Here is a 26,234-nt window from a genome sequence, read left to right as displayed (position 1 = left end):
TATTTTGAGCGTTTAGTATGATTCTATTTTGAATGTTAGTGAAGTTTTCTTTTCTTTTGCCATTATATTCTGTAAAAACTTTTTCCAAGTTAGGTATTTGATATAAAAAGTTTAAACATATCAGGAATAAGTGTAACTGAGAAAGCGAAAGCCCCTTGTAACTATATACCTCCCCATGGGTTATTATACAGTGTGTGGACTTTTTATGTCTCTTTTTTCTTGATTGCATATGTACATTTTGGGGGAATGGGGTGGGGAGAGCATGTTTTATATTTATTGTTCATGCTTTTTTTTCCATTTGTTTTGTTGACTTAATTTATTTTAGATTTTTTTTTACATTAGAGCTGTGTTTTATCTATTTTATCGATAGACTATTTTTTGAAAATAAAATTTATGAAATAGGTAACAATGTATAACTTCATTTATATTTGTGAGGTAGAAGGATTAATGCTTTTTCTTGTTCTTGATCATTTATAGTTCTTTTTTTTTGATTAACATATACTGATTGTGCATATTAATGAGATTCAGTGTTTATTTCAGCATTTGTATATTGTCTACACTGATCAGATCAAGGTAGTTAGCATTTCCCTTTTCTTGTCATGAAATAATCATTTTATTTCTTTATTTTTTTTTGGTTTTGAGGATTGAACCAACAGGCACTTTACCACTGAGGTCTCATTAAGATTCTGAGGCTGGCTTTGAACTTGCAGCATTCTTGCCTCAGCCTCTTGAGTTGCTGGAATTACAGATCTGCACTACTACACCCAGCTGAGATAATAATTTTAAATTAATTTTTTTCATACCTTTTTCACAAGTGTTTTTTTTTAACCCAAGACAGTTGTTGCATTGCTTTTAACATACATTGTCAAAGCTATTAATTAAATACAATTGTGAAATAAATATTGTGTTTAAAATATGAATGGAACCACTGCTGCAAAATGTGAGAAGCTTGTGTTTTTTTATATATATAAAATCTGTCTTTTAGGTCTAGTCATCAGATTTACTGATCTTTTCATGGAGTTTGGGAGTTTGAGAGTTTAACTTCCAGGACCATATATACATCATTTGTCTTCCAAATACATATATTTAATGATATCCTTGTATAATATTTTTTTGATTAGAAAATTGAGTTTGTATTCTTCTGATGTTGTTTCTGTGATCATTGGTTTGTCCTGTCTAGTGACCATGACTCTCTTCTCTTCCAGGTTGTTTTTGAGCACCTTCACTTTAGCAGTTTCAGCTGGGGCTGTTTTGCTTTTACCCTTCTCAATAATCAGCAATGAAATCCTGCTTTCTTTTCCTCAAAACTACTATATTCAGTGGCTAAATGGCTCCCTGATTCATGGTTAGTATATATTGCTTAGTATAATCATTATTAACATTTTAATTTCTTACTACATTGTATTTTTAAATTTTTCTTTTCTTAGTTTCCTTCATAATTTGTAACTTTCTCTAGTAAATCATTAGGATCCTTAGTAAATCAGAAAAGTGGATTTTACTTACCATTCTTGTTTTTTAGCTGTGAAAGGCTTTTCTCTCTTATTTAATCTAAAAGCAGTTTTAATATTCATTGTGATTTTGATAAAATATCTTTATTTAAATATTTAGGAAGAAAAATTTGATTCAACTGGTTATGTTGAATTTTCATTGAAAACCTGAAAAATCAGGGACCATAGTCTGTTTTATTTATTTTCTATTAGTTTCCTTTGTCATTTCAAAATATATGATGGAAGGGGGAAAACACACTGTATCAAGTATAAACTTTGTGATTTAAAAAAGTAATGACTGACTTAATATGGATAATAAGATATATTGCTGTGAAGGGAAGTAGGCTTGCATTCCAACTTTGGTCAGCCATTTTCTAGCATACCCTGGGCATTATGGTTTGGATGTAAAACGTCCCACGAGCTCCTGTGTAAGACACTGAAAGGATGTTCCAAGATGGAGTGATTAGATTATGAGAGCTGTGACCAAATCCACTGGTGTGGATTAACTGGGTGGTGACTTCAGGAATGAAGGGTAGGGTATGGCTAGAGGAGGTGGTCACTGGGGGCATGCTTTTGGGTTTAATATTTTGTCCCTGTGAGGATCTCCCCCCCATCCCGCTTCCTGATTGCCATGTCTGAGCTGTTTTTCTCCCCTGTACCCTTCCACATTAGAGTTGGCTGTCTGTGGACTGAGACCTCTGAAACTGTGAGCCAAAATAAACTTCTCCTTGTCTAAGTTGTTCTTTCTTTGTCACTAGAGTTTGAACCCAGGAGTGCTTATCTGATGAGGCATATCCCCACCCCTTTTTATTATTGTGTTTTAAGACAGGATCTTGGTAAGTTGCTCAGGGCCTTGATAAGTTGCTGAGGCTTTAAACTTGTGATCTTCCTACCTCAGCCTCCCAAGCTCAAAGTTGTTCTTGTTGGGTATTTTGGTTACAGCGAGGAAAAACTAAAACACTGGGAAAGTCATAGTTATTGTCTGACTTGTTTTCTATTCTCTTAGTTAGGATGATAAATAAGATCTATCTTGCAGGCTTGAGTTTAGAAATATAACTAATGTAAAATACCTGTCTCTTAATTGGTGCTATAGGTTATTTAGACTGTGTCTTCTCTCTCTCTGTCTCTCTCTTTCTCTTTCTCTCTTTCTCAAGGTGGTGTTGGGGATGGAACCCGGGCCTTCAGCATACTAGGCAAGTGCTCTACCTCTGAGCTACATCCTCATCTCTCTCTCTCTCTCTCTGTTCTTCCTAAAGAGACTTACTGTTTTTTATATATTAATTTAGTGTAGGTACACTAAACTGTTTTCTCTCCTAGAACGTGCTGGTATAATTCTTTTATAATTGTCTCTTAGAATTCATTAATGTTCTTAGAGATTTTGATATTTTTCTTCTTTATCCCACTCATACCTCCTCCATTTATTAGTAGTATTTTTTATTAAATTTTTTAAGTTGTAAATGGACACAATACCTTTATTTTATTTTATTACATTTATTTTTATGTGGTGCTGAGGATCAAACCCAATGCCTCACACACACATCATGGGAAAGTGCTCTACTACTGACCTACAATCCCAGCCCCAAAGTTATTTTTTGTTACTAGTTATTGTAAGTGTTGTTTTATTGGTGTCATTAGTTGTTGGTTATTAGTGTTAACACTTATTTTCTTATAGAGATAATGTAATTCGATAGTTATATGGTGGGTTAGATACATTCTTTATGAAAACCAAATGCATGTAACAGAATTAGGGCACCTCATTTTCAGGTGTTTTAGTGTGGAGTCAAATTTCCCCCCATCCTGATGAAGTAGCACTTTGAAATTATTGAAGAGTGTCTTCTTATGAAATAATATCTTTTTTAAAAAAATAATTTTGTTATATTTATGTGGTGCTAAGAATTGAACCCAGTGCCTCACACGTGCCAGGCAAGTGCTCTACTATTGAGCCACACCCCAGTTTAGGAAATAGTATCTTGACCAGTATTTGCTGCATGTTTGAATTCCTTCATGCCATGTTTAAGGTAAAACATGACTTTTTCTTACCAAGGAGCCTTCTTTTGAGTTAATGGTAGAATGTCCTTCTTTAATAACATGCAGCTGACCTGCCATTGGACTAGAAATAGATGTATCAGAGATGGCTTCTCTCCATTAAATATATGGTATTGGCCAGTGCATTTGAAGCTCCCAAGTGGACATACACCTTGGGATAACTTGCCTTGTAATATTATCATGATAACTGCTAGTGGACATACACCTTGGGATAACTTGCCTTGTAATATTATCATGATAATCCTTATGCAACAACTGAAATACCTCTTGCATGCCTTAAATTGCTGCAACTTCTCTTTTAGCTGTTATCATGTTCTTTGTAACTAATGCAAAAGAAAAGAACAGAGTAAAATGTAAGAGATCCACTAGTTTACCAGTTTAATGTATGAGATGAGTAAATTTGAGAAAATACAGAATGTTTGAGGAAGTACAGAGCGTACCTTTTGTAGATGAGGTTCCTTCAGCATTCCCTTAGCTGTTGCCGTGACTCAGGCCCTGCATGTTAAGAACATCAGGAGCAACAATGGCTTCTTTCTGACTTTTTTCCTGAACATAAAAGTAGTATTTGTTCACTATAGAAGGATGGAAAATAGGGAACGGTTCAAAGAAGAAGATAAAGCCCACTCTTTCTCAGTGTATCTGTGTGTGTGTGTGTGAGTGTGTGTGTGAGTGTGTGTGTGTGTGTGTGTGTGTGTGTGTCACGTGGCACATGCCATTCACATCTTTTCAAGCATTACTATCACATTGTGAATGTTTTCCATGCCATTTGATGGTCTTGAAAGCACTGGCTGGCTTTCTTCTCTTCATGGGGCACAAAGATATAAAAACTTCAGGTACATGTATAATTTGTTCCATGTATTTTGTCCTTTTCTATTTTGTCCTTTTCTATTTTGTTTTCATATTGATTTATGTGATCTTTTTGTATATTGATGTGAAACACATTTACTATTTAATTATATTGACTAATTATTATTTAATTTCCATGAATATATTTTTTGGTTGTTTTAATTTTGCTTTTTAAATTTATTTGCTCTTTTGAGTTTCAGAATTTTATATTTTATGTTATCTGGTCCTTTTCTTCTTAAGAATTTTTAATTTTTATTTACTTATTTATTTATTTATATTTATTTTTTTAAAAAATAAATGACAGCTGAATGTATTACAATTCTTATTATACGTATACAGCACAATTTTTCATATCTCTGGTTGTATATAAAGTATGTTGACACCAATTCGTGTCTTCATACATGTACTTTGGATAATGATGTCTATCACATTCCACCATCCTTGCTAATTCCCTGCCCTCTCCCTTTCCCTCTTACCCCTCTGCCCTATCTAGAATTCATCTATTCCTCCATGCTCCTCCTCCCTACCCCACTATGAGTCAGCCTCCTTATATCAGAGAAAACATTTTGGCATTTATTTTTTTTAGGGATTGGCTAAATTCACTTAACATGATCTTCTCCAATGCCATCCATTTACCTGCAAATGCCATGATTTTGTTCTCTTTTATTGCTGAGTAAAATTCCATTGTGTATATATGCCACATTTTTTTTAATCCATCCACTGAAGGGCATCTAGGTTGGCTCCACAGTTTAGCTATTGTGAACTATGCTGCTATAAACATTGATGTGGCTGTGTCCCTGCTGTTTTTAAGTCTTTTGGGTATAGACCGAGGAGAGGGGTAGCTGGGTCAAATGGTAGTTCCATTCCCAGATTTTCAAGGAATCTCCATACTGCTTTCCATATTGGCTGCACCAATTTGCAGTCCCACCAGCAGTGTCTGAGTGTACCTAGAAAAATAAGAGACCCAGAATAGCTAAAGCAATCCTTAGGAGGAAGAATGAAGCAGGTGGCATCACTGTACCAGACCTTAAACTATACTACAGAGCAATAGTAACAAAAACAGCACGGTATTGGCACCAAAACAGACTGGTAGACCAATGGTACAGAATAGAGGACACAGAGACTAACCCACAAAATTACAATTATCTTATATTAGACAAAGGTGTCAAAAACATGCATTGGAGAAAGGATAGTATCTTCAATAAATGGTTCTGGGAAAACTGGAAATCTATATGCAACAAAATGAAATTAAACTGCTATCTCTCACCATGCACAAAACTAACTCAAAGTGGATCAAGAACCTGGGATTTAAACCAGAGACTCTGGGTCTAATAGAAGAAAAAGTAGGCCCTAATCTTCATCATGTGGGATTAGGCCCCAACTTCTTTAATAAGACTCCTATAGCGCAAGAATTAAAACTAAGAATCAAGAAATGGGATGGTCCTTTTCTTCCTTTGGTTTCTCTAACTAATTTTGATTTTAGAAAATCTTTTCTCATGCTGAGATGTGACAAATATGCACTTTTTTCTTTTTCTCTATTTTTTAAATGGTTTTCTTTGTACTTATCTGTTATTCCCTCTGGCATTTATATGGGTAACTACCTTTTCTCTAGTCCCTTTCCCAAAGTTAGCTCATTTTCCCAGTATCATCAATTGAATATATTTTTATCTGCTTGTCTAGAAATACTCTAGATTTGGTAAATTATTACATAGGGTTTTGTTTTAGGGCTTGGGTACACAGATTTTGGAGTCAGATAGATCTGTGTTTGAATTTCAACTTTGTATTTTACTAGAAGTAACCTTGTTGAATTTGTTTAAGCTTTCACAGTTTCAGTATTTTATCTGTCAAAGGAATAGAAAGATCTAATTTTAAAATAAGATATATGGACTATATATACAGCATAAAAATATCTATCTAGTCAGATGGTACAGAGTAAGCTTGAAAAAATAAGTGCTGAGTTTTAATTCCTTGTTCTTTCCCACTGTACTAGTGATATTGTTTTAAAGACTGTAGTTTTGTCATGCTTTGGTCCCACTAAGTTTTTAAAAGCTAACACATTTTATGAAGGTTTTCATAAGCTAGTCATACATTTTGTTTCCACTGCATATAATATGGAGATACAACAATTCTGTGGTAAGTTTTTTCAATTGTTGCTTATTATAAATAAAGCCATACCACAGATAATCACATGTGTATGTATGGTTTGTGTGTGTTTAAAGAAATATATATCTGATGTAGAAATTTAGAAGACAAGCAGTATAACTGGCAGATTGGACCTTCATCAGTGACTGTAGCCAGGTGTCTTGGTGAATGTAGATCCATGTTACTGAGCCCATGCACAACCTCCAAGGCCACCAAGGACATTTTGTGCATAGATCCCCTGAGTGATGACATGCATAGCTGTAAAGCAGCTGACTGGTATCTACAGTCATCCTGTCCCTTTGGGTCATTCTGTTCTCATGGCTATTATATTCAGAGAAGTTTGTCCATATTTGTTTGTCCCAGATGTCCTTGTTACCAGTTTCCAGTTATATTTCTTCCAAGTTCTGGATCATCCAAACCATTCACTATAGCCCCATTAATTGGTTTGTAATTGCACATTTCACCATTTCTTTCTCCAAGTAAAATAAATAGCCAAATTTGCTGCCCATTGTAGTGCCCACTAAGAAGATTTCCCTTCACCTCTTTACTTCAGAGTGTCTAGAGAGGAGCTGTAGTGCCATTGCTGTCCACATTAGACTATGCTAAACCAAGCCCAGGTCTCCACTTTCTGTCAGCTTTCATAGGGATTCTCTTTGAGGCTGGCAGATAGATGCAGCTTGAGGCAGAAGAGACAGTGTAGCAGGGATGGGAGCTGTTGGTATTTGGGCTACTTTTTCATGAACTTAGTTATTCCTTCAGGACCTGCTTAGACCTGAGTACATATATACCACTTCCATTTGATGATGGAATATTGTTCTGTTGTCCAACTTTTTGGATTGGGATTTCATAAAATGCCCAGTTCTGATGGGCAGCCTAGGATATATGGTTAAGAATTCAGACTCTACTAAAGCCCAGTATCATGTTGATAGCTGTTTCTCATAAGAAGATTAATTATCTGAAAAGAATGGCAGGCATTGCTTCAACATCCTAAGGGCCTTTCTGTGATTCATCCATGGGGTCCTGCCAGGAGCTCCAGACTGCATACTTATCTACCACTAACACCTGAAGCACCATTGGATCTGCAGGATCACATGGCCCAAGTGGTAGAGCAGTTTGTGTAGCAACCTGGACCTATTGCAGAGCCTTCTGTTCTGGGCCCCACTAAATACTAGCATCTTATTAGGTAAAATAATAAATGGATACATCCAAGTGAGAAATGTATTGCCTCCAAAATCTAAGGTGGCTCACTGGATGTTGTACCCCTTTTTGGTGTAGGAGGGGCCAGATGGAACCACTTGTATTTTATCATAGAAGAATATCTGAAAATGCTCCATATCACTGGACTGCTACAAATTTCACTGAGAAAGAAGGCCCTTGAATTTTATTAGGATTTATTTTCCATTCTCTGACACATAAATAAGCCCAGAGTAGTTGCTATTTTGCACTCACTAATTCCAGTCAGCATAATGTCATCACTGTAATGAACCAGTGTGATAGCTTGTGAAAGGAAAATGCAATTAAGAGCTCTGCAAACAAATGATCACAGTGCTGGGATGTTGGTGGACCACTGAGGTCAGTAAAATATATTTCTGGCCTTGCCATTTGAAAGTAAATGCTTCTGGTTGTCTTGATTGACAGGGACTGAGAAAAGGTATTTGCCATATCTATAGTTACGTATCTGGTACCAGAAGATGTGTTGACTGCTCAAGCATTGGAACCACATTTGGCATAGTGACTGCAAATGGGGTCACTCCCTAAGCTTATGATAATCCACTGCCACTCTCTCAGATTGTCTTCTGCACAGGCCTTGTGGGTGAATGGGGGTGTGGTGGGAATCACCACCCCTATATCTTTCAGTCCCTGATGGTGGTGGTAATCTTTGCAATTTCTCCAAGTTAGTGATATTGCTTTGTTTACTGGATTCCTAGGTAGATGCAGTTCTAGTGGTTTCCCCTTGACCTTTCCCCTATAGGAAGCCCTCACTGCAAAGGTCAGGGAACCAATGTGGGGGTTTTACCAGCTGTAGAGCATGTTTATTCCACGTGTGCATGCCAGAACTGGGGAGATAACCACAGGATGAGCTCAGAGACACACTGTGGGTTTGACCTGAGCTAAAACTCCATTGATCATGTGACCTCTTTAAGTCCCTGCTTTGAGTCTCCCATGATCAATGTCAGATCAAGGCCAATGTCCAGAAGTTCTCAAAAGTTCGGATTATTTCCTCCCTAGTACACAATTATATCATCTGTATTCAATTGTAAGTCAACCATTTACATTTATGGCATTTGTGGGATTCTTTGAGATTCAGAAAATTTCTCAAGTTCTTTAATCTCCCATGGAATTTCTGTTTTAGTTATTGGACATTGAAAATGTCAATAAATATTCCTTGATTGAAGGAGTAAAAGTTATTCTATAATTAGGAATACTTTGGTAGAAGTTTTTGGATTAGAGGCTGAATATGTGTTGATAATGCTTTTATATGTGTATATGTAGTTAGTTTATTTTAAATACAGCATCTGGATTTGGATGCACAGGTTTGAGATATTACACATTAGTCTTATTTCCTGGAAATGTGACTTGACTTCTGTGAGTCAGAACACAAATACATACCTACATATGTACATACATACATAATATAAATAATCAACCTCAGTTCTAAGACTGCATATCATATAACAAGACGGGTATCTGTCTACAATGAGAATGATTAAAACAGCTTGAAATATTTTATAAAAAGTGATGTTGGAGCCCTGGATTAGACAGAACTGGTAGTGATCTTCTGTGGTCATTATGTTCTTCCTTGTAGTCTTTATCACTGGTCACTTGATCTGTATGGCATGTTCCATCTTTCATTTAGTGTGGGCTGTGGCATGGCAACTGCTGCAGTTTGTTGTAGGAAGGGACAAAGAAGGAGAGATGACAAATTAAAATGGCGGCAGTATTTTTTATTGTTGTATAATTAAAATAAAAGGGTGAAAATGGGTAGAAAAACTCCATTTCTATTTACTTTTTGAATCCCAAATATTGTTAAAATGTTAGTAGAGCTGGCCATGTGGTGTGTGCCTATAATCCCAGTGATTTGGGAGGCTGAGTAGGAGGATTACAAATTCAAAGCCAGCCTCAGCAACTAGCAAGGCCGTAAGTAACTTAGTGAGACTGAGTCTCAAAGAAATAAAAAGGGCTGGGGATGTGGGTTAGTGGTTAAGCACCCCTAGGTTCAATCCCTACTACCCCAAATACCTTGCCCCTGCAACAAAAACAAGTTAGTGGAGTTGAATGTGGTGACACATGCCTATAATCCCAGTTACTTGGGAGGTAACGGCAGGAGGATCACAAGTTTGAGGCCAGCCTTGGTAAGATTAGTGAGACCCTATCTTAAAATAAAAAAATAAAAAGAACTGGAAATGTAGCTTAGTGGTAGAGCACTTACCTAGCATTTGTTAGACCCTGGGTTCAATCTCAAGTACCACACGCACCCCCCCCAAAAAAAAATGGTGGAAAAACATGTATTCTTCAGTTCCTTAAATGGAAAGACATTGATACAACTGTTTGCTGGGTGGGTCTCCTTCTAGGTGGTGAAATGTTCTGGAACTGGGTAGAGGTGCTGGTTGCACAGCATTTTGAGTATGCCAAATGCACTGAATTTTTTACTTTAAAGTGGCTGTTTTTATATCATGAGTTTAAAATTAAGAACCAAGTAATAGTAAATTTTGGTAGATAGAAAAATGATAGAATTAATTTGTAGCTTTAAAGTCAGGAAATAGTTCTTTAGCATTTGAGGTATTTTCCTCCCTGGTGTCCAAGGTTTGCTTCAATGTCCATTCACTTGAGATTAGAGGTACACATTTATAGCCTGATTGCCCAGCTTAGGATTTTGTATGTTCAGAATTAACCACAGTGAATCAAATTAGTCTTGGCAGGGACTGAGTACTTTATTTTGATTTGTCATTAGGAATAGATGATAATGCCATTTTGGAAATGAAGAAACAGTACAAAATCATCTTTTTGAAAAAATGCATTTTAAGTTACATAGAAAGTCAAAACAGTTTTAAATTACAAGCAAACTTATATTTGCTTATAAAGTTATTAAATAAAAGTAAGTGCTTAATAAGTTTTATTTTACCGTTATTAGTTAAATGTCACTAAGAATTTAATACTAAATTGGTGTTAAAAGCTTAATCATTTATTATAGTATACATCAAAAAAGCTACTGGATATTGAGGTATTTGTTTATGATATTAAAAATAAAAACAATCTTGGCTGGGATTTGGCTCAGTGGTAGAGCGCTCGCCTACCATGCATGGGGCATTGGGTTCGATCCTCAGCATCACATAAATGTAAAATAAAGATATTGTGTCTAAAAAAAAAAAATCTAAACATTTCAAGTGGGAAATTAGCTTTAATTAAATTTGGTAGATTCAAACAGTGGAGTGCTTTTTTTGTCCATTATAGTTGTTAATATAGATAAATATTTGTTGACATACAAATATGTTGGAAAAAAAGTATATTTACAATCTGATGTACCTTTTGTAAAAAGAAGTATATATGTATAAAGAAAAATATCTTGGGGGGTGAATACAAAGGGTTAGTGGGCGCCATGCTTCTTTATTTCTTTAATCCCAGCTGCTTGGGAGACTGAGGCAGGAGCTTTGCAAAGTCAAGGGAAGCCTGGGCAACTGAGCAAAACCCTGTCTCAGTACAATTAAAAAGGGCTGGTGGTGTAGCTCAGTGGTAGAGTGAGTACTCACCTAACACGGTGAGGTCCTAGAGTCAATCTGTAGTGTCACAAACAAAAAGACAAAAAACAAGCGTCTATACAATAGTTTTTTTTCTCAGGGTAATAGGATTATATGATACAAATTTTCTCATATTTGCATTGTATGATATTTATACCATGGACATATTATTGCTCTTTGTTGTAAGAAAAAAGTTGTATGTTAAGGTGAACCAAGTTTCACAACTAACAGTTAAAATGTTCACTATTTTTTGTTTTTCTTGTAAGTAGAGACTCCTCTTATTCTAAAGTTCTTTGAACACTATTTATTCAAAAACATGTTTGTCTTTTTTTCCCATGCTTACACTTTCTTGAAGCAGTTTAAAAAAATATGTCACTTTTGGACAATTAGATTCTTCATTTTTGCTGAACAGGGGTTTTAACTTAGTTTTGTTTTGGAAGTTGTTGAATATGGCTTAACTTTGATTAATTTTCTAATTTAAATTCATGAAAGGTTTTTGTTACACAGAAAATTATAAATTATATTTTTATAGAATTGTATATTGTATTTTGAAATATTTTGTGACTCCAGCAGATGGAGCTAGAAGTTAATGAATCCTGTGGTTATCTGTCTGGTGTTTTTTTCTTTTTTAAAATATCTTTTTAGTTGTAGGTGGACACAATGCCTTTACTTTTATTTATTTTTACGCGGCGCTGAGTATTGAACCCAGTGCCCCACTTGTGCTAGGCGAGCACTCTACCATTGAGCCACAACCCCAGCCCTGTCTGGGTTTGTTTTAAACCAAGTATTTTGGGATTATTAATCTTTAAATTCAAACTTCTTTTGGGGATGGTGCATTGAATCTTTCATAAAGGTTGTCAGTGATACTGATTTAGACAAACTACAACATTTCTGAATTTTTAGATTTCTACTATATTGAAGCATGCAATTTTAGCTTTATGAGGAAGAGATATTTGACTATTATTTTATAAATTAATAATAAATAATGTAAAATAAAATACATCTATTCACTTAAATAACAATTTTTAATTTAAGAATGGTCTGTCAGAATTATGAACTATCATTAAGGGATATTTTCATATGTAGGCATGATGTGTGTTGGTAAAATCTAGAAACTTTCTGACTTTGCATAGTTGCCAAGAATATAATGACTTATCAATGTCTATTAGAGACATTGTTGTATCTTTATATTGATCTTCTCTTAGTAACTAACTTATATATTGCAAAATATTATAATTGGATCACTATGAGCTCTGTTCATCTGAAACTTTCACATTTACTGTAGTTAATAAACTTAGTTTTTTACATTAAATTATTTAAAGTGAGAAGGCTGGTAGGTAAGTACATGAAAAAAGGGCATCTGATTTCATGATACACTGAATTGGTTGGTATTCAGACCCTTTGGGTCCTGAATCATTTTCTATAGTTGTCCAACAGATGCTGCTGCTCATTATGAACTCTTAATTAAAATTTCTTTATTTAGGTTTTGATAACTGATTTTTTTTTGGGGGGGGTACTGGAATTTGAACTCAGGGACACTTGGCCACAGAGCCACATCCCGAGCTCTGTTTTGTATTTTATTTAGAGACAGGGTCTCATTGAGTTACTTAGCACCTCACTGTTGCTGAGGCTGGTTTTGAACTTGTGATTCTCCTGTCTTGGCCTCCTGAGCTGCTGGGATTATAGGCGTGTGCCACTGCGCCCAGCTTAGTTTTAATTTTTAAGTGAATGTATTGGTTAGAGTAGATACTTCTTTCTAATTTATGAACTTTTACTTAAGGTAGGCTTTATTTTTTAATTTCTGACTTTCAGATGAGATGGGGCATGTTCAGGGTGGTTTGGCTATAGACTCACTTTTGACTTTGAAAGAAGAATTTGAATTTGTAGTTTATGAAAGACATAAATTTTGAAAGTATGTGTATTTATAGACCCATAATAGCAATAAAAGTTCTTTCTTTTGTACTATGAATGATAATTTTTTTTGATTATAAAAATATAGTGGACCCTTTGCATTTGAGGATTTATATTTATAGTTATAACCAGTTGAAAGCAATTTTCTTTTCTTTTCAGGACTGAGGATCAAACCATGCTAGGCAAGCACTGTACCACTGAACTATATCCTCAGTCCTTTTTATTTTTTGAGACAGATTATCATAAAATTACCCAAGACTTGCAGTCCTTCTGTCTCAGTTTGCCAAGTAGCTGGGGTTCTGGGCATGCACTACTGTGCCTAGCAGTTGACAGTTATTGTGAGGTCCTTAATATGTGATAATTGATAATTTTTCTGAGCCTAAAATTTGTATTTTGCAGGCAGTGAGGCTAGGAAATGAAATGAGCTGTGTGGCTAATGAGTGAGGCTAGCTCAGCACCTCCATTTCAATTCAGCTTAGTTCTATGCTGTTTTTATGCCTCTTATGGGGGAAGTAATAGAGGGATATGGAGAATTATGTATTTCACATACTTGCTTCTGATTTTTTTGGAATACTGTCTGTGCTCCTTTTAGGAAACTTAGAATATGCAGAAAAATAGGAAGAAAAAGTCATGTGTAATTGTGCTCCATTCATAATTTGGTGTATTTTTTGCAATTTGTCTTTTATGCTTAATTTTTGTTATTGTAATTTTTATATATTTTTAATGTTGTATATGGATTTTTGTTGTATAAGCATTTTTGAGAGAAACTAATGAGAATACTTAATCACATAATTTTTCTTACCTTTCTGTGGTCTAAGTTCTAAATATTGGAATTTTTCAGTTTTTTTGACCATTTGTATCATGTTGAAAAAGGACAGTGGGGAGGCATTGACATTTATTTGTTTAGCATTTTGGGTGTTATTTCTCTTCTGTTCTTCATAAGTGCCATATGATGAGTAACATTTTTTACGTGGAAAAAACTGAGTGACAGAGTTGAAGTCCCTTTTTAAGATCTTACATTGATTGGTGCAAATCTTGGCATGTCAGATGTAGAGTGTCACTCACTTAGAAATAAATAGTGTGAGTATCTTATTTTTGGTTTGGTACATTATAGTACACTAAGTACATAGAGTATATTCAGTTTTATTGAAATTGAGTTTTTAAAATCTTCTTTGAATTGAAAAATATTTTGGTTTTAAGAAGGTTTTGGTGTACATGTGGAACACCCACACCTAAACAATTGAGAAAATAAATGTAGGATTATTATTATTATTTTTTTTTCTGTTTCACTCTCTTATAATCTGATCACAGATTCAACTGAGCATTTTGTTTTACACTGATGGGTAGAATTAATGGGTTATCATAGTCACTTTTCCCTTAATAAAATTTTATTTGATGGACTTGTTTTTTTTTTTTTGGCAGCTAATATTAACAAAATTCAAAATATTGTGTCTTTTCCACTTAGAATGATATGTATGATCTATCATATACTAATGTAGAAAGAGCAAGAGATCTGGGATCTAAGTCCAGGTTTATCATTTGTAAGTTATAGAATTTATGGGGAATTTGTTGACTCTCCTTAAAAAAATTAATTTGGTTTATGAGCAAATTGGACAAGGAAATCTTAAGTTATTTTGTGTTACAAATTTCTATGTTTCTGTATTGTATTTGGTGCACTAAAATAAAAGTAAACTTTGTTTATTTTGAATAAATCATAATTTCAGATTCTTAGAAATGTTTTCTCTACTCTGCTGAAGTATTTTATTGAAACAAAGATCCTTGTTTAGTTCATTAGAAACAGGAAGAAAAGTTCTTTGAATCAAAAGCAATTATTTGGAAAAGACAGAAAACTGGTGCCTATTTTCCTAAGTATTTTTGTCCCCCTTTCTGAGAATAAATTGACAGTAGCAGGTATTGGACAGGGCAGTAAGAACTTAGCCCAAGTCAGGCTTTATAATTACTTCATTGTTATGTTTAAAGTGTTTCTAACATACCATCATTTGAGGAGATATAATGGAAAGAGGATGAGTATAAACTTGATGCCGTTTGCGAAGTATCTGGGAGACCCACTGTAGAAATGTACAGTGGAATAGTTAAATTTTAGGTATTTAGGGCAAGAGAATAAAGAGATTCACTATAGGAAACAGTATGCATCTAATAAGAGAAAACTAAGACATAGAAGTGGAGGTTTATTTATCTTATGATAAAGATTTTATTCTATTGTTGAATGTTGAAATAACTATTTAAAAAGGAGTAGAGATTTCAATAAGAATCTGGGAGGTCAACTTGCATAGACTAGCTAACTCCACATTTTAAAACACATTATTTTATGATTAATAAATCCATCAGGACAGATAAAAAGCAAGCACTTTCTACTGTAGTATTTTGTGCCTGGAGATTTTTCTGTATTGTTTTATAAAAAATCATGTGTAATTGTGCTCCACTTAGATTTAGCTTAAGAAAAATTAAGAACACCAGTATTTAAGTGTTGATAGCAAAACACTTTAAAACTAAATATAATTTGACTAAGATGGGGTTTAAGAACTAGATTTTCAAGAAAATACATGTGCTTTTGACTCGGTAAATCCATCCTAAATTGAAACTATCCGAAGTTTAAGATACATTTAATCTACCAGACCTACCAAACATCCTTGCTTAGTAACAGAGTGCACTGCAGAGTGTCATTTGGTTAGCCACATGGTCGTGTGACTGGGAGCACATGGTTGTGTGACTGGGAGCTGCAACTGGCTGCTGCTGGCTAGCATCACAGGAGAGTTAGACTTCATGTGGCTAGCCTGGGAATAGGTCACAATTCAAACTGTGGTGTCTTCTAAATGCATATTTCCATTGAACCATTGCAAAGCTGTAAAATCATGAGTCAAACCATTTTAAGTTGGAAACTGTACAGCAGTAATCACTCAGAGACGGGAGACAATACAGTGTCGCTTGGAGAAGACTTCTAGGCTGCAGTGCAGAGAGGGAACCTGGTGGAGCTAATTGGTGTTCTGTGTTGAGGAGGAAAGGTGGAAGTTCAGAAAGACCAAGATAGCTAGAAGGTATCAGGCCATTATTGGAAAGCAAAGAGCTGCACAGAGATGAGTTGTGTTATACTTCCTGGAGTGTCCCTGAAGCCACATGTAAAGCCTTGGTTCTCAGCTTGGTGCTATGAAGAGAGGAGGCTTAGTGGGAGGCTTTCTGGTCACTGGGGCCATGCCCTTGAAGAGGTAGTGAGGCCCGAGCTCCTTTCTCTTCCTCTCTTCTTGCCCTGGCCATGAGGTGAGAAGTTTTGCTTTGCCACATTACTCTATTCACTCAGCTAGCTTCGTGCACAAGAAACACGAAGAAAACTATACTATGGCTTATCATCAAATTGCTCAGAATCAGTAAAATCATGAGTCAAACCATTTTAAGCTGGGAATTGTCTGTACAGCAGTAATCACTCAAGAGATGGGAGACAACACAGTGTTGCCTGGAGAGGACACTACAGCTTATCATCAAATTGCTCAGAATCAGAGGCAAGGAGAAAATCTTAAAAGCACACAGTATTTGAACGTCAATTTATAGCACTAATTCCCTTATTAGAATAGAAAAAAAGGTTTCAAATCAGTTTCCATAAATTCAGCTTAAGATGTATTTTATATATATTAATAGAAAATAATACTCTCTATTTTAATAGAAAAAGGAGAACAATCAATGAAGTAAAGGAAGAGGATTGAGGGGGAAGGGGCAGGTATAGGAAAAGGGAGGAACTGTGGCATGAAATTGACCAAATTACACTATATACCTATATGGATGTACCATAGTAAGTTCTTCCTTTTTGTATAACCTATACAGCACTGATGAAGGAAGACCGGTAGAATAGGGGAAGGGGAACCAGGGGAAGGGAAAGAAGTAGTACTGGGGACTGAAATGGAGCAAATTATATTCCATGCATGTATGATTATGTCAAAATTAACCCCACTATTATGCATAACTATAATGCATTCATAAAATAAAAAAGAAAAAGAACAAACGAATACTAAAGAATAAAGGAAATTTTAAAAAGAGGAGAAATCAGTGAAACAGAAAACAAAATTGATGAGATCAATAAAATTGATAGATGATGCTAGGCTGATGAGCATAAGTTTTTTTGAGTGGTTATAAGAATTGACATTACTACAGATTCTACACCTATTGAAAGGATAATAAATGCATATGGTGAATATCTTTATGTTAGTAAATTCAGTAATTTAGAGAAACAAACAAATTTCTTGAGAGGAAAAAACTATTAAAACCTTTTCAAACATTGTGAGAGTGTTATGCACATTCTTACAAATAAAACTCTAGGCCAAGAGGAACTCCCTGTCAGCTCTACCGTGTGTTTAAGGAAGAAATAAAGACTGCAGTTATATGTAGTCTTCCAGAAAGTGGAAGGTGAAGGAATCTTAACTTATTAAGCCAACATTACCATGGTACTAAAGCCTGACAAATACATTAAACACTACAGACCAGTATCCATCATGAACACTGATGTATAAATTCTGGACAAAAATTTTATAAGATGAACAACAGCATATAAGAAGGATAATATATTATGGCTTTTGAAAAACAAGTATAACTTAACCATATTTACATGCCAAAAAAAGAAGTCACAATACATTCAGAAAAAGCATGATGAAATTTGACATCTATTCCTGATAAAATCTCTCAGCTCACAGCATTTCTAAGGAATACATCATCCTCCCAAAAAGCAGCTGATGAAAAATTGGCTCATAATATTAGCCAGTGGTGAAGGGATGGGCACTTTCTCTATGAGAACAAGAACAAGGCAGGTGTGCTCCCAATCAATTGTATTCGACATTGTTCTTGAAATTATACACAAGTTGGAAAAAAAAAAGTAAGTATCTACTGATAGATGATATGATCATATAGAAATTCTGTTGGAATCTGTTATAAAGAAGTTATTAAAGCCAACAAGTAAATCATGAAAATTTGCAGGATATAAGATGAATATACAAAACACAATTGTATTTTTATATGTCAATGAATAATTGGAAATTGAATTAAAAATCAATACCTTTAAATATAGAAACATCAAAAATGGGAAATACTGGGCTAGGTTATGGCTCAGTGGTAGAGCACTTGCCTAGCATTTGTGAGGAACTGGTTTCGATTCTTAGTACCACATATAAATAAATGAATAAAAAAAGGTCCATCAACAAATTAAAATATATATAAAAGTAAAGAGTTAAAAAGAGAAAAAAGTAGGAAATACTTAGGGATGTGTGAGATCTATATATTTTAAACTACAAAACATTGTTGAAAGAAAAGTGTGTTATGATCAATGAAGACATATACTCTGTTCATAGATTCCAAGATAGTTTTGTCAATTTGGGCTACTACAAGAGAATACCATATACCAGGTGGCTTTAACAATCCATTTATTTCTCACAGTTCTGGATACTGAAAGTCTGATATCGGGGAGACCAGCATAGTGAGATTCTTGGTGAGGGCTCCTTCCTGTTTCACTGGTAGCCATTGTGTGTCCTTGCAAGGTGGAGAGCAGAAACAGAAAGCAAACCTGGTTCTGCTGCTGCTTGTAGAGGCACTGTCCCATCATAAGGATGGAACCCTTGTGATCTCAGTACCTCCTGCAGGCCCTTACCCCAGATGTCATTACACTGAAAATTAAGGTTCCAATTTGTGAATTTGAGGGCGCACATTCCATCCATAACAATATTGCTAAGGTATCAGTTCTGCCCAAGTTGATCTATAGATTGAACACAATGCCTGTCAAAATCCCAGCATGCTTTTGGGTAAAAATTATTAAGTTGATCTAAAATTCAGATGGGAATAGTATAGCTTAACAATTTTGAAAGAAAACAGGGTTGGAGGACTTACTACCTAACTTAGAGACTCATTTTAAGTCTACGATAATCAAGATCACATGATAACAGCATAAAGAAAACTAGACCAACTCTGTAGAGTCCAAGAATAGATACACATATACATTATCAATTGGCTTTAAACAAAGGTACAAAGATAATTTAGTGGAAAAACAATCTTTAACAGAGTGGAACAATTGGATAATAATCACAGGCAAAAATGAACTTCAGTTCATACATGGCACCATATACAAAAAGTAACTCCAAAGATCATGGACTTAAATACAAATCCTAAAATAAAAAAATTGTAGAAGAAATCATGGAAGAAAGTCTTTGTGATATTGGACTAGATCATAATTTCTTGGATATCAAAATCATGATTCAGAAAAGAAAATTTTGATAAACTTGACTTTATTAAATTTAATGAATTTTATTCTTTGTAAGACAAAAGAAAGGAAAACTTGTGAGAAAATACCTAGCAAATCCCGTACCTGATAAAGGACTTGTATCCAGTTTATATAAAGAACTCATCAAACTCAGCAATAAGAAAGCAAACAACCAGGTCTAAAAGTGGATAACAGACTTGAAGAGACAGTCTACCAAAAAAGACATCAGTGACAAGTAAGGTCATGAACAGATGTTCACATCATTTTGAGGGGAAAGCAAATTAAAACAGCAGTGGCATGCCACCATGCATATGTTGAAAGGACTACAACTAAAAGAGACTGCTCTTACATGTTTGGCAGGTGTGTAGGTGAACCTGAACTTCGCTAGTGGGAATGCGAAATGCAGCCACTATGTCAAACATTGTGGTGGTTTTATAAGCTACATGCCCACAGCATGATCCAGCTATTCCATGCCTCATATTTACTCACAAGAAACGAAAGCATATATCTGCCACAGACAGGTGCATGAGTGTTTATAATATTTGTAGCAGCCACCAATTGGGAACAGCCTAAGTGCCCATTTACATGTGGCTGCAGTCCAGTAAATTTTTGATCTGATCCATGCTACAGCAAATCAGTGTTGAAAAAAATCTCAAAATAATTGTACTGGAATGCAGAAGATAAAAATGACTACAGAATGCATGGGTCCACTTACATAAAATTCTAGAAAATGTTTTTTAAAGTGTAAAGTCAATGGCTGACTGGGGATAGGGGTGGGAGGAGAGTGGCATAAGGTATAGAAAAGTGGTGCTGGTGTCACTGGTGTGTTTTTATGCCTGCGCTTATCAAATTATATACTGCATATTAGGCCATTCGATGTTGTTACAACAAAATACCATTGCTGGTACTTCATAAAGTAAAGAAGCATTTGGCTCACAGTTCTTGAGGTCCAAGATCATGGTTCTCCTGATCAGCCCCACCCTCAACACCGCTGCATCACCACAGAGAAGCTGAAAGAGGACCAGCTGTGTGCAGAGAGGGCCCAGTTATGGGGTGGGTGCGCTCGTGCTCGAGCTCTCTTTCTCTCTCTCTCTCTCTCTCTAAATACTTATTTGTTTTTTAGTTGTAGCTGGACACAATACCTTTATTTATTTATTTTTATGTGGTGCTGAGGATCGAGCCTTGAGACTTGCAGGTGCTAGGTAGGCACTCTACTGCTGAGCCACAACCCCAGCCCAAGGGTGGGCTGTCTTTATAACAGCTGCCCTCAAGAAATTTCTTACATGGGTGCATCCTGTGAGATGACCATTCATCCTGTCTCCAGGGCAGACCCTGTCCTCCTAGCCTCTACCTCTTGAAGGTTCTGCCGCCTCAACTTGGCCACACTGGAGACCAAGCTTGCTGCACATGAGCCTTCAGGGCAGGACACAAACTATAAGCCCTAGGTGCACTTGTGTAGTTTATTTTATGTTAGTTATAGCTAAATAAAGTTGAGAAAATTAGTCTTTCATTTTTTGCATACATTGTGCTTTGATTTTGCAATGATAATTGAGAGTTAATTCTGAGATCATCCCCTTAGTTTGGTTTGTGAGCTTTTCCTAGAGGGTAATTCCTTGGTAGTGATTAGCTGTATAGGATGTATCTTCCAAGTGATTCCCTGTTACTGATTCTTTGGAACTGGAGTGGACACATGGGAATTAAAAATGAGGAAGAGAAGTAGTGTGTATCTCTTGGAACTTAGATCTAGAGACATATAGTAATAAAAGTGTAGACATCTGTAAAGAATTGGGAGTTATAGGAAATGATGGAATTTATTTTGCCTAAAATCATGTCAGCAAATCAGATAGTGGAGCAGCTTTCTCTCTGCTCTGGGCAGGGCACCTTTTTGATGAGCTGTGAAGTGAGGACCTGGCTCAAGAGGAGACATCAGTCAGTGCCTGGCACATCCAGCACAGGGCTGCTGTTAGGTTGTAACAGGTGGTGGATTATTTTCTTCTATAGTTTTCTGAAAGGACTGTGTGACATACAATTGGATTAAAGCTATCTCATGTAAATTGAATATAATCTTTGACATGAAGATGTTTTATCTTTTACAACAATGTTACAATGATTTAAAACCAGCCTTTGTGTTTTGTACCATGAGGGAATAAAGCAACACATTAACAATCACAGTTCTCCAGCCTACAAAAGAATACCCAGTTTGTATGCAATAATTCACATAATACTAATTATCACCTTATGCATGTGGAATAACTTATTTAGAAACCCTGAAGAAGATAAAATGCTGTTGAGCAGTTGAAATAGAGGTCAGAGACCATGCTCTAAAGTTTATGAACTGGACCTGGAATGGCACAGTTTGGAATCAGGTCCATTTATTCTTACTTTAGATAAAGTGCTAATGGAGTTTACCTCTTTGTATAAGGGAGGGGGAAAATGTGGATGGACAAATGCAGATTGTTAGTAAGAGCAGTGGATGTAGCTGGCAGAACGGGAGGTGAACCGTGAGCCTGGGTACTCTGAGGGAGAGCAGTTGGCAGAAGAGCTGATAGTGCTACATACTAGTAGCCTCTGTGAAGTAACTCGTAACAAAAGCATTAAGTCACTAAGTGCTGATTGTGATAGACATTGTGCTGGTTCTCGTACATGCATTATTTCATCTGATAATTAACAGCTACAGACGTGGCATTATGCCTTGTTTTATAGATGAAGAACCTGTGCCTCAGCAAGGTTGTCACATGAAGTGTAGACAGGATGTGGGCCAAGTCTGTGAAGAGAGTGTGTGTGTGTGTGTGTGTATGTGTGTGTGTGTGTGTGTGTGTGTGTGTGTGTGTGTGTGTGTAGCCCTTTCTGGTTATTGGCACAATAAAATGATTGACTCTTATTTTTGAAACAGTGTTTCGCTGTGTTGCCTAGGCCAGTCTTGAACTTGTGAGCCTAAGTGTTCTTCCTGAGGAGCTGGCACTACAGGTTGCACCGTTATGCCCAGCTTAGCTTAAAAATTTATTTTTATTTTATTTTATTTATTTTAGAGAGAGAGAGAGAAGGGAGAGAGAGAATTTTTTAAAATATTTATTTCTTTTTGGTGGACACAACATCTTTGTTTGTATGTGGTGCTGAGAATCGAACCCAGGCCGCACGCATGCCAGGCGATCGTGCTACCGCTTGAGCCACATCCCCAGCCCCCCCAATTTTTTTTAAAGGATCAGAATCTATAGAACATTTTTAATTTAAAAAGTTCAAATTAGTTTTTCCACTAAAAGATATTAAGCCATTACTTTCTAAGAATTTTCGTAAAACATTTTATTTCTTACAAAGATAAATGGGTATTATAAATTCATAAAAATCTGTACAGACTTTTGGATATGAAATTATAAATTGCTTTTATTGTGTTACTTTATGTAGAAAAAAAGTGAATCAATCTAGATAAGCTGTGCAAGTGCTAAGTTAATTATTGTCTTCCACACTATTCCAGAAAGAGCAGAGCAGTTCTAGAGCATGCACACTAATTTCAGACTGGGTGGCTGGGGAACGGCGTGCTGAGGCTCACCCTCTTCCCTGGAGCATGTGTGCAGCCTTGTGAGCAGAGGTGCTGGCTTATCATTGTGCCTCAGTGCTGTGACCACTGCTGTGAGCGGAGTGGAAAGAACGCAGGCTTCTGTTTCTCCAAGCCTAAGATTACAGTTGCATGTGGTGCACTGGATTTACACTGAAATCATAATTAGCATAATTTCTATCTTTGCTTTGATTTTACAAACTTTTGTAAGGGTGATAGCCATTATTTTAAGACTCAATTTAAAATTCTAGTGTTTTATCTATTTAAAAAAATAGGAGATACTGAGCCACTCTGCCAATGACATACCTAAAGGTCTTTCTAAATCTATTCTTATTTTAGTTGCTGCCTTTTGTTGTGACATTATAAAGGACTGCAGAATGTCCCCAAAAGGGCAACCACCACATGAGCTTGCTTCTTCTGTGACCTCTTTTTCCCCACTTGGAGTCGTTCACTGGCACTTTTGTGATGTAGTGGTTCTAAAGTCTCAGGCAGAGAGTCAGCTCTGCCAGTTGCAGGCTCTGTAGCCTTGGCAAATGAGGTGGCCACCCCTGTCCACTTTGGGTAGCAGTACTGGCGGGCTCAGGGACTGCTGTGAAGAGCAGACGAATGTGTGGAAGGTATGGAAATCACTTAGAATGGTGCGTGGCACATCAGCCTCAGTCAATGCTAGTTATTATTTTCGGGATTTTATGAGGCTTAAATTAAATGGGATTATACATGTAAAATGATTAGCAGAGTGTCTGGCATTTATTAAGTGCTCAGTAGATGCTAGTGGCTCTAATTTAAATATTCTGGTGCCTACATGTCTAAAGACGTGTGCCTTTGGATCTCTGCATGTCATATTGTTAGTTAATTTATTTTAGGGCACTAGAAAAAAGAAACTAGTTTCTATATTGGCCTTTCTCAATAGGTACAAGTTACAAAGTTAAAGTTTAACAAATATGCAATTACTTTCTGATTTCTAAGTTTAAATTATTTCTTATTTCAAGTTTATATTTACTTTTAGTATTAAAAGGTGTAGATGTTGATTAACATCACCATTTAGTGAAATCTCAAAAGGCCTGTCAATATCTAACCTGAGTTTCCTCTTCTTTTGTTATCTTCTTTACAGGTTTGTGGAATCTTGCGTCTCTCTTTTCCAACCTTTGTTTATTTGTGTTGATGCCCTTTGCATTTTTCTTTCTGGAATCAGAAGGATTTGCTGGCCTGAAAAAGGTAAGTAAATAGAATTTTGGAATTAAGAAGTAAATGTCGGGCTGGGATTGTGGCTCAGCGGTAGAATGCTTGCCTCAAGAGTGCGAGACCCTGGGTTTGATCCTCAGCACCACATAAAAAAATAAATAAACAAAATAAAGGTATTGTGTACAACTAAAAAATAAACATTAAAAAAAGAAGTAAATGTCATTTATGTTGAACTGAAGATCAAACAAGCATTTGAATAGAATATAAAAAGTTTAATAAATAATATTAAAAACACATTTTAGCAATAATAGTAATATTGCACATTGAATCATTTTGTATGTTTATGGGGAAAGTTCTCCATCAATCCTGTATATGTTTGTGCTGTGCATTACTCTAGTGGAGTATTCCTTTGGAATAGATAAACCTATAGGGTTGGTGTTACTGCTTTCTTAGGTAATCTCATTCAATTTTAGAGTTTGATATGAGATTCCAAAAATCCTAAAATACATCTTGATGTAAAAGTTATCTCACATACAATATTTTCAGGGTAGTAGCACATTATAAAATCGGATATGCTTTATTAGGTAGTCAAATTCCCAGGATACCAAGAGTAACTAATCTTAGGTAAATGTGGAAAGCTTAGAAGTGGGCAAACTGGGAAACTTCTCAGGAACTTCTTAAACTAATCAAGACTTTAAAAGAGGCAGTACTTTAGTCTATCCTTGAAGATAGTATTTTCAAAAAATTTTTTATTTATTCTTTTTATATATAACAGAATGTATTTTGACATTCCCATTCTTTTTTAAATTTAATTTTTTTTTTTAAATTTCCCCTTCTTGTGGTTGTGCATGGTGTGGAGTTACACTGGTGGTGTATTCCTATATGAGCACAGGAAAGTGATGTCTGATTCATTCTGCTATCTTTCCTATTCCTGTCCCCCCTCCCTTCCCTTAATTCCCCTTTGTCTAATCCAATAAACTTCTTTCTCTGCCCCCACCTTATTATGTGGTTAGCATCTGTACATCGGAGAGAACATTCAGCTTTTGGTTTTTGGGGATTGGCTTATTTCACTTAGCATGGTAGTCTCCAGTTCCATCCATTTACTGGCAAAAACCATAATTTCATTCCTTATGGCTGAGTAATATTTCATTGTGTTATATACCACATTTCTTTGAATACAGTATTTTAAAGAAAAAGAAACTAGGTTCTATTTATAACCTATGCAGTTCTTTGTCATAAATTTTTGGAATATAATGCAAATGCAAAGATTTAAGTACATTAATACCTTTTAAATGATTTTTAAACTTGCAAAGTGAGACTAGTGTTACAGTTTAGCATGTTTTGCCTTTCTGACTTTTAGTTCTATTCAGTATGTTGTGGTGGCATACAGAATGAAATGTGCCTGTATATCTTATTATCGAATAATAGTATAATGCTAATTCAGAAAATTTGGCTTGGGAAATTGTAAATTGCATGTGAATTGTTATTACTTTTCATCTTGTATAACTCTCTATGGGATCATAGAGGTGAAATTATTTAACCATTTGATAGCTCTTCTGACTTTAAACCTTAAATACCATACATTTTAAAGATGCAGTGCGTCACTGGGGTGATGATCACAGTGCTGTTCCCATGGACTCATGGGAACAACTGTCTGGCTGTTATTCCATAGGTGAACGTGTTGCAGCTAGCTGAAAAGGAACATTGAGAAAACTGGCTTTTGTATGTTGGACATTTTTTAATCCTGTTATATTATTAAGATTGGCAATTAAATTTATATACTGTTAAGAATTGTATTCTTTCAACTTAGAAAGCTGTTTGCTGGTTTATATTTTCTTGAAGAAATAATATAAAATATTATTGCTGAAAGGGATTTAGTTCAAATTCTTCTTCTATAAGGAGAAAACTGATATTAAATTGTGTCAAATTGTCTGTGAGCCATCCATGTAAAATAGCACAATTAGAACAGAATATATAGGGTCATGTCTGACCCTCCCCAGGTCGGTGTTCTTCATAGTCAGCACTCTGGAGAGCACAAGAAAAGCCAGTAGGAAGATGAGGTGGCCGAGGACAGAACGTGA

At 35.6% G+C, this 26,234-nt stretch overlaps 1 protein-coding gene across 7 annotated transcripts in view; it reads left to right on the top strand.

Moving 5' to 3' along the window:
- The window catches only part of Lmbr1 (limb development membrane protein 1), a 169,318-nt gene that overhangs the window by 51,906 nt on the left and 91,178 nt on the right, over positions 1–26,234 (top strand). For 5 of the 7 annotated variants that reach the window (XM_078040917.1, XM_078040916.1, XM_078040914.1 and 2 more), the window contains exons 4-6: positions 1,206–1,345; positions 2,642–2,680; positions 24,083–24,186. In XM_078040917.1, coding sequence (XP_077897043.1) covers positions 1,206–1,345; positions 2,642–2,680; positions 24,083–24,186 — 283 coding nt within the window. The remainder of the gene's footprint in view (positions 1–1,205; positions 1,346–2,641; positions 2,681–24,082; positions 24,187–26,234) is intronic. The other 2 variants (XM_078040915.1, XM_078040918.1) reach the window with 2 other exon arrangements.

Source organism: Ictidomys tridecemlineatus, chromosome 2 (genome assembly GCF_052094955.1).
Source record: "Ictidomys tridecemlineatus isolate mIctTri1 chromosome 2, mIctTri1.hap1, whole genome shotgun sequence".
Taxonomy (NCBI): domain Eukaryota; kingdom Metazoa; phylum Chordata; class Mammalia; order Rodentia; family Sciuridae; genus Ictidomys; species Ictidomys tridecemlineatus.
The sequence above is the reverse complement of the archived record's forward strand: the minus strand, read 5'-3'. Positions and strand labels throughout refer to the sequence as shown.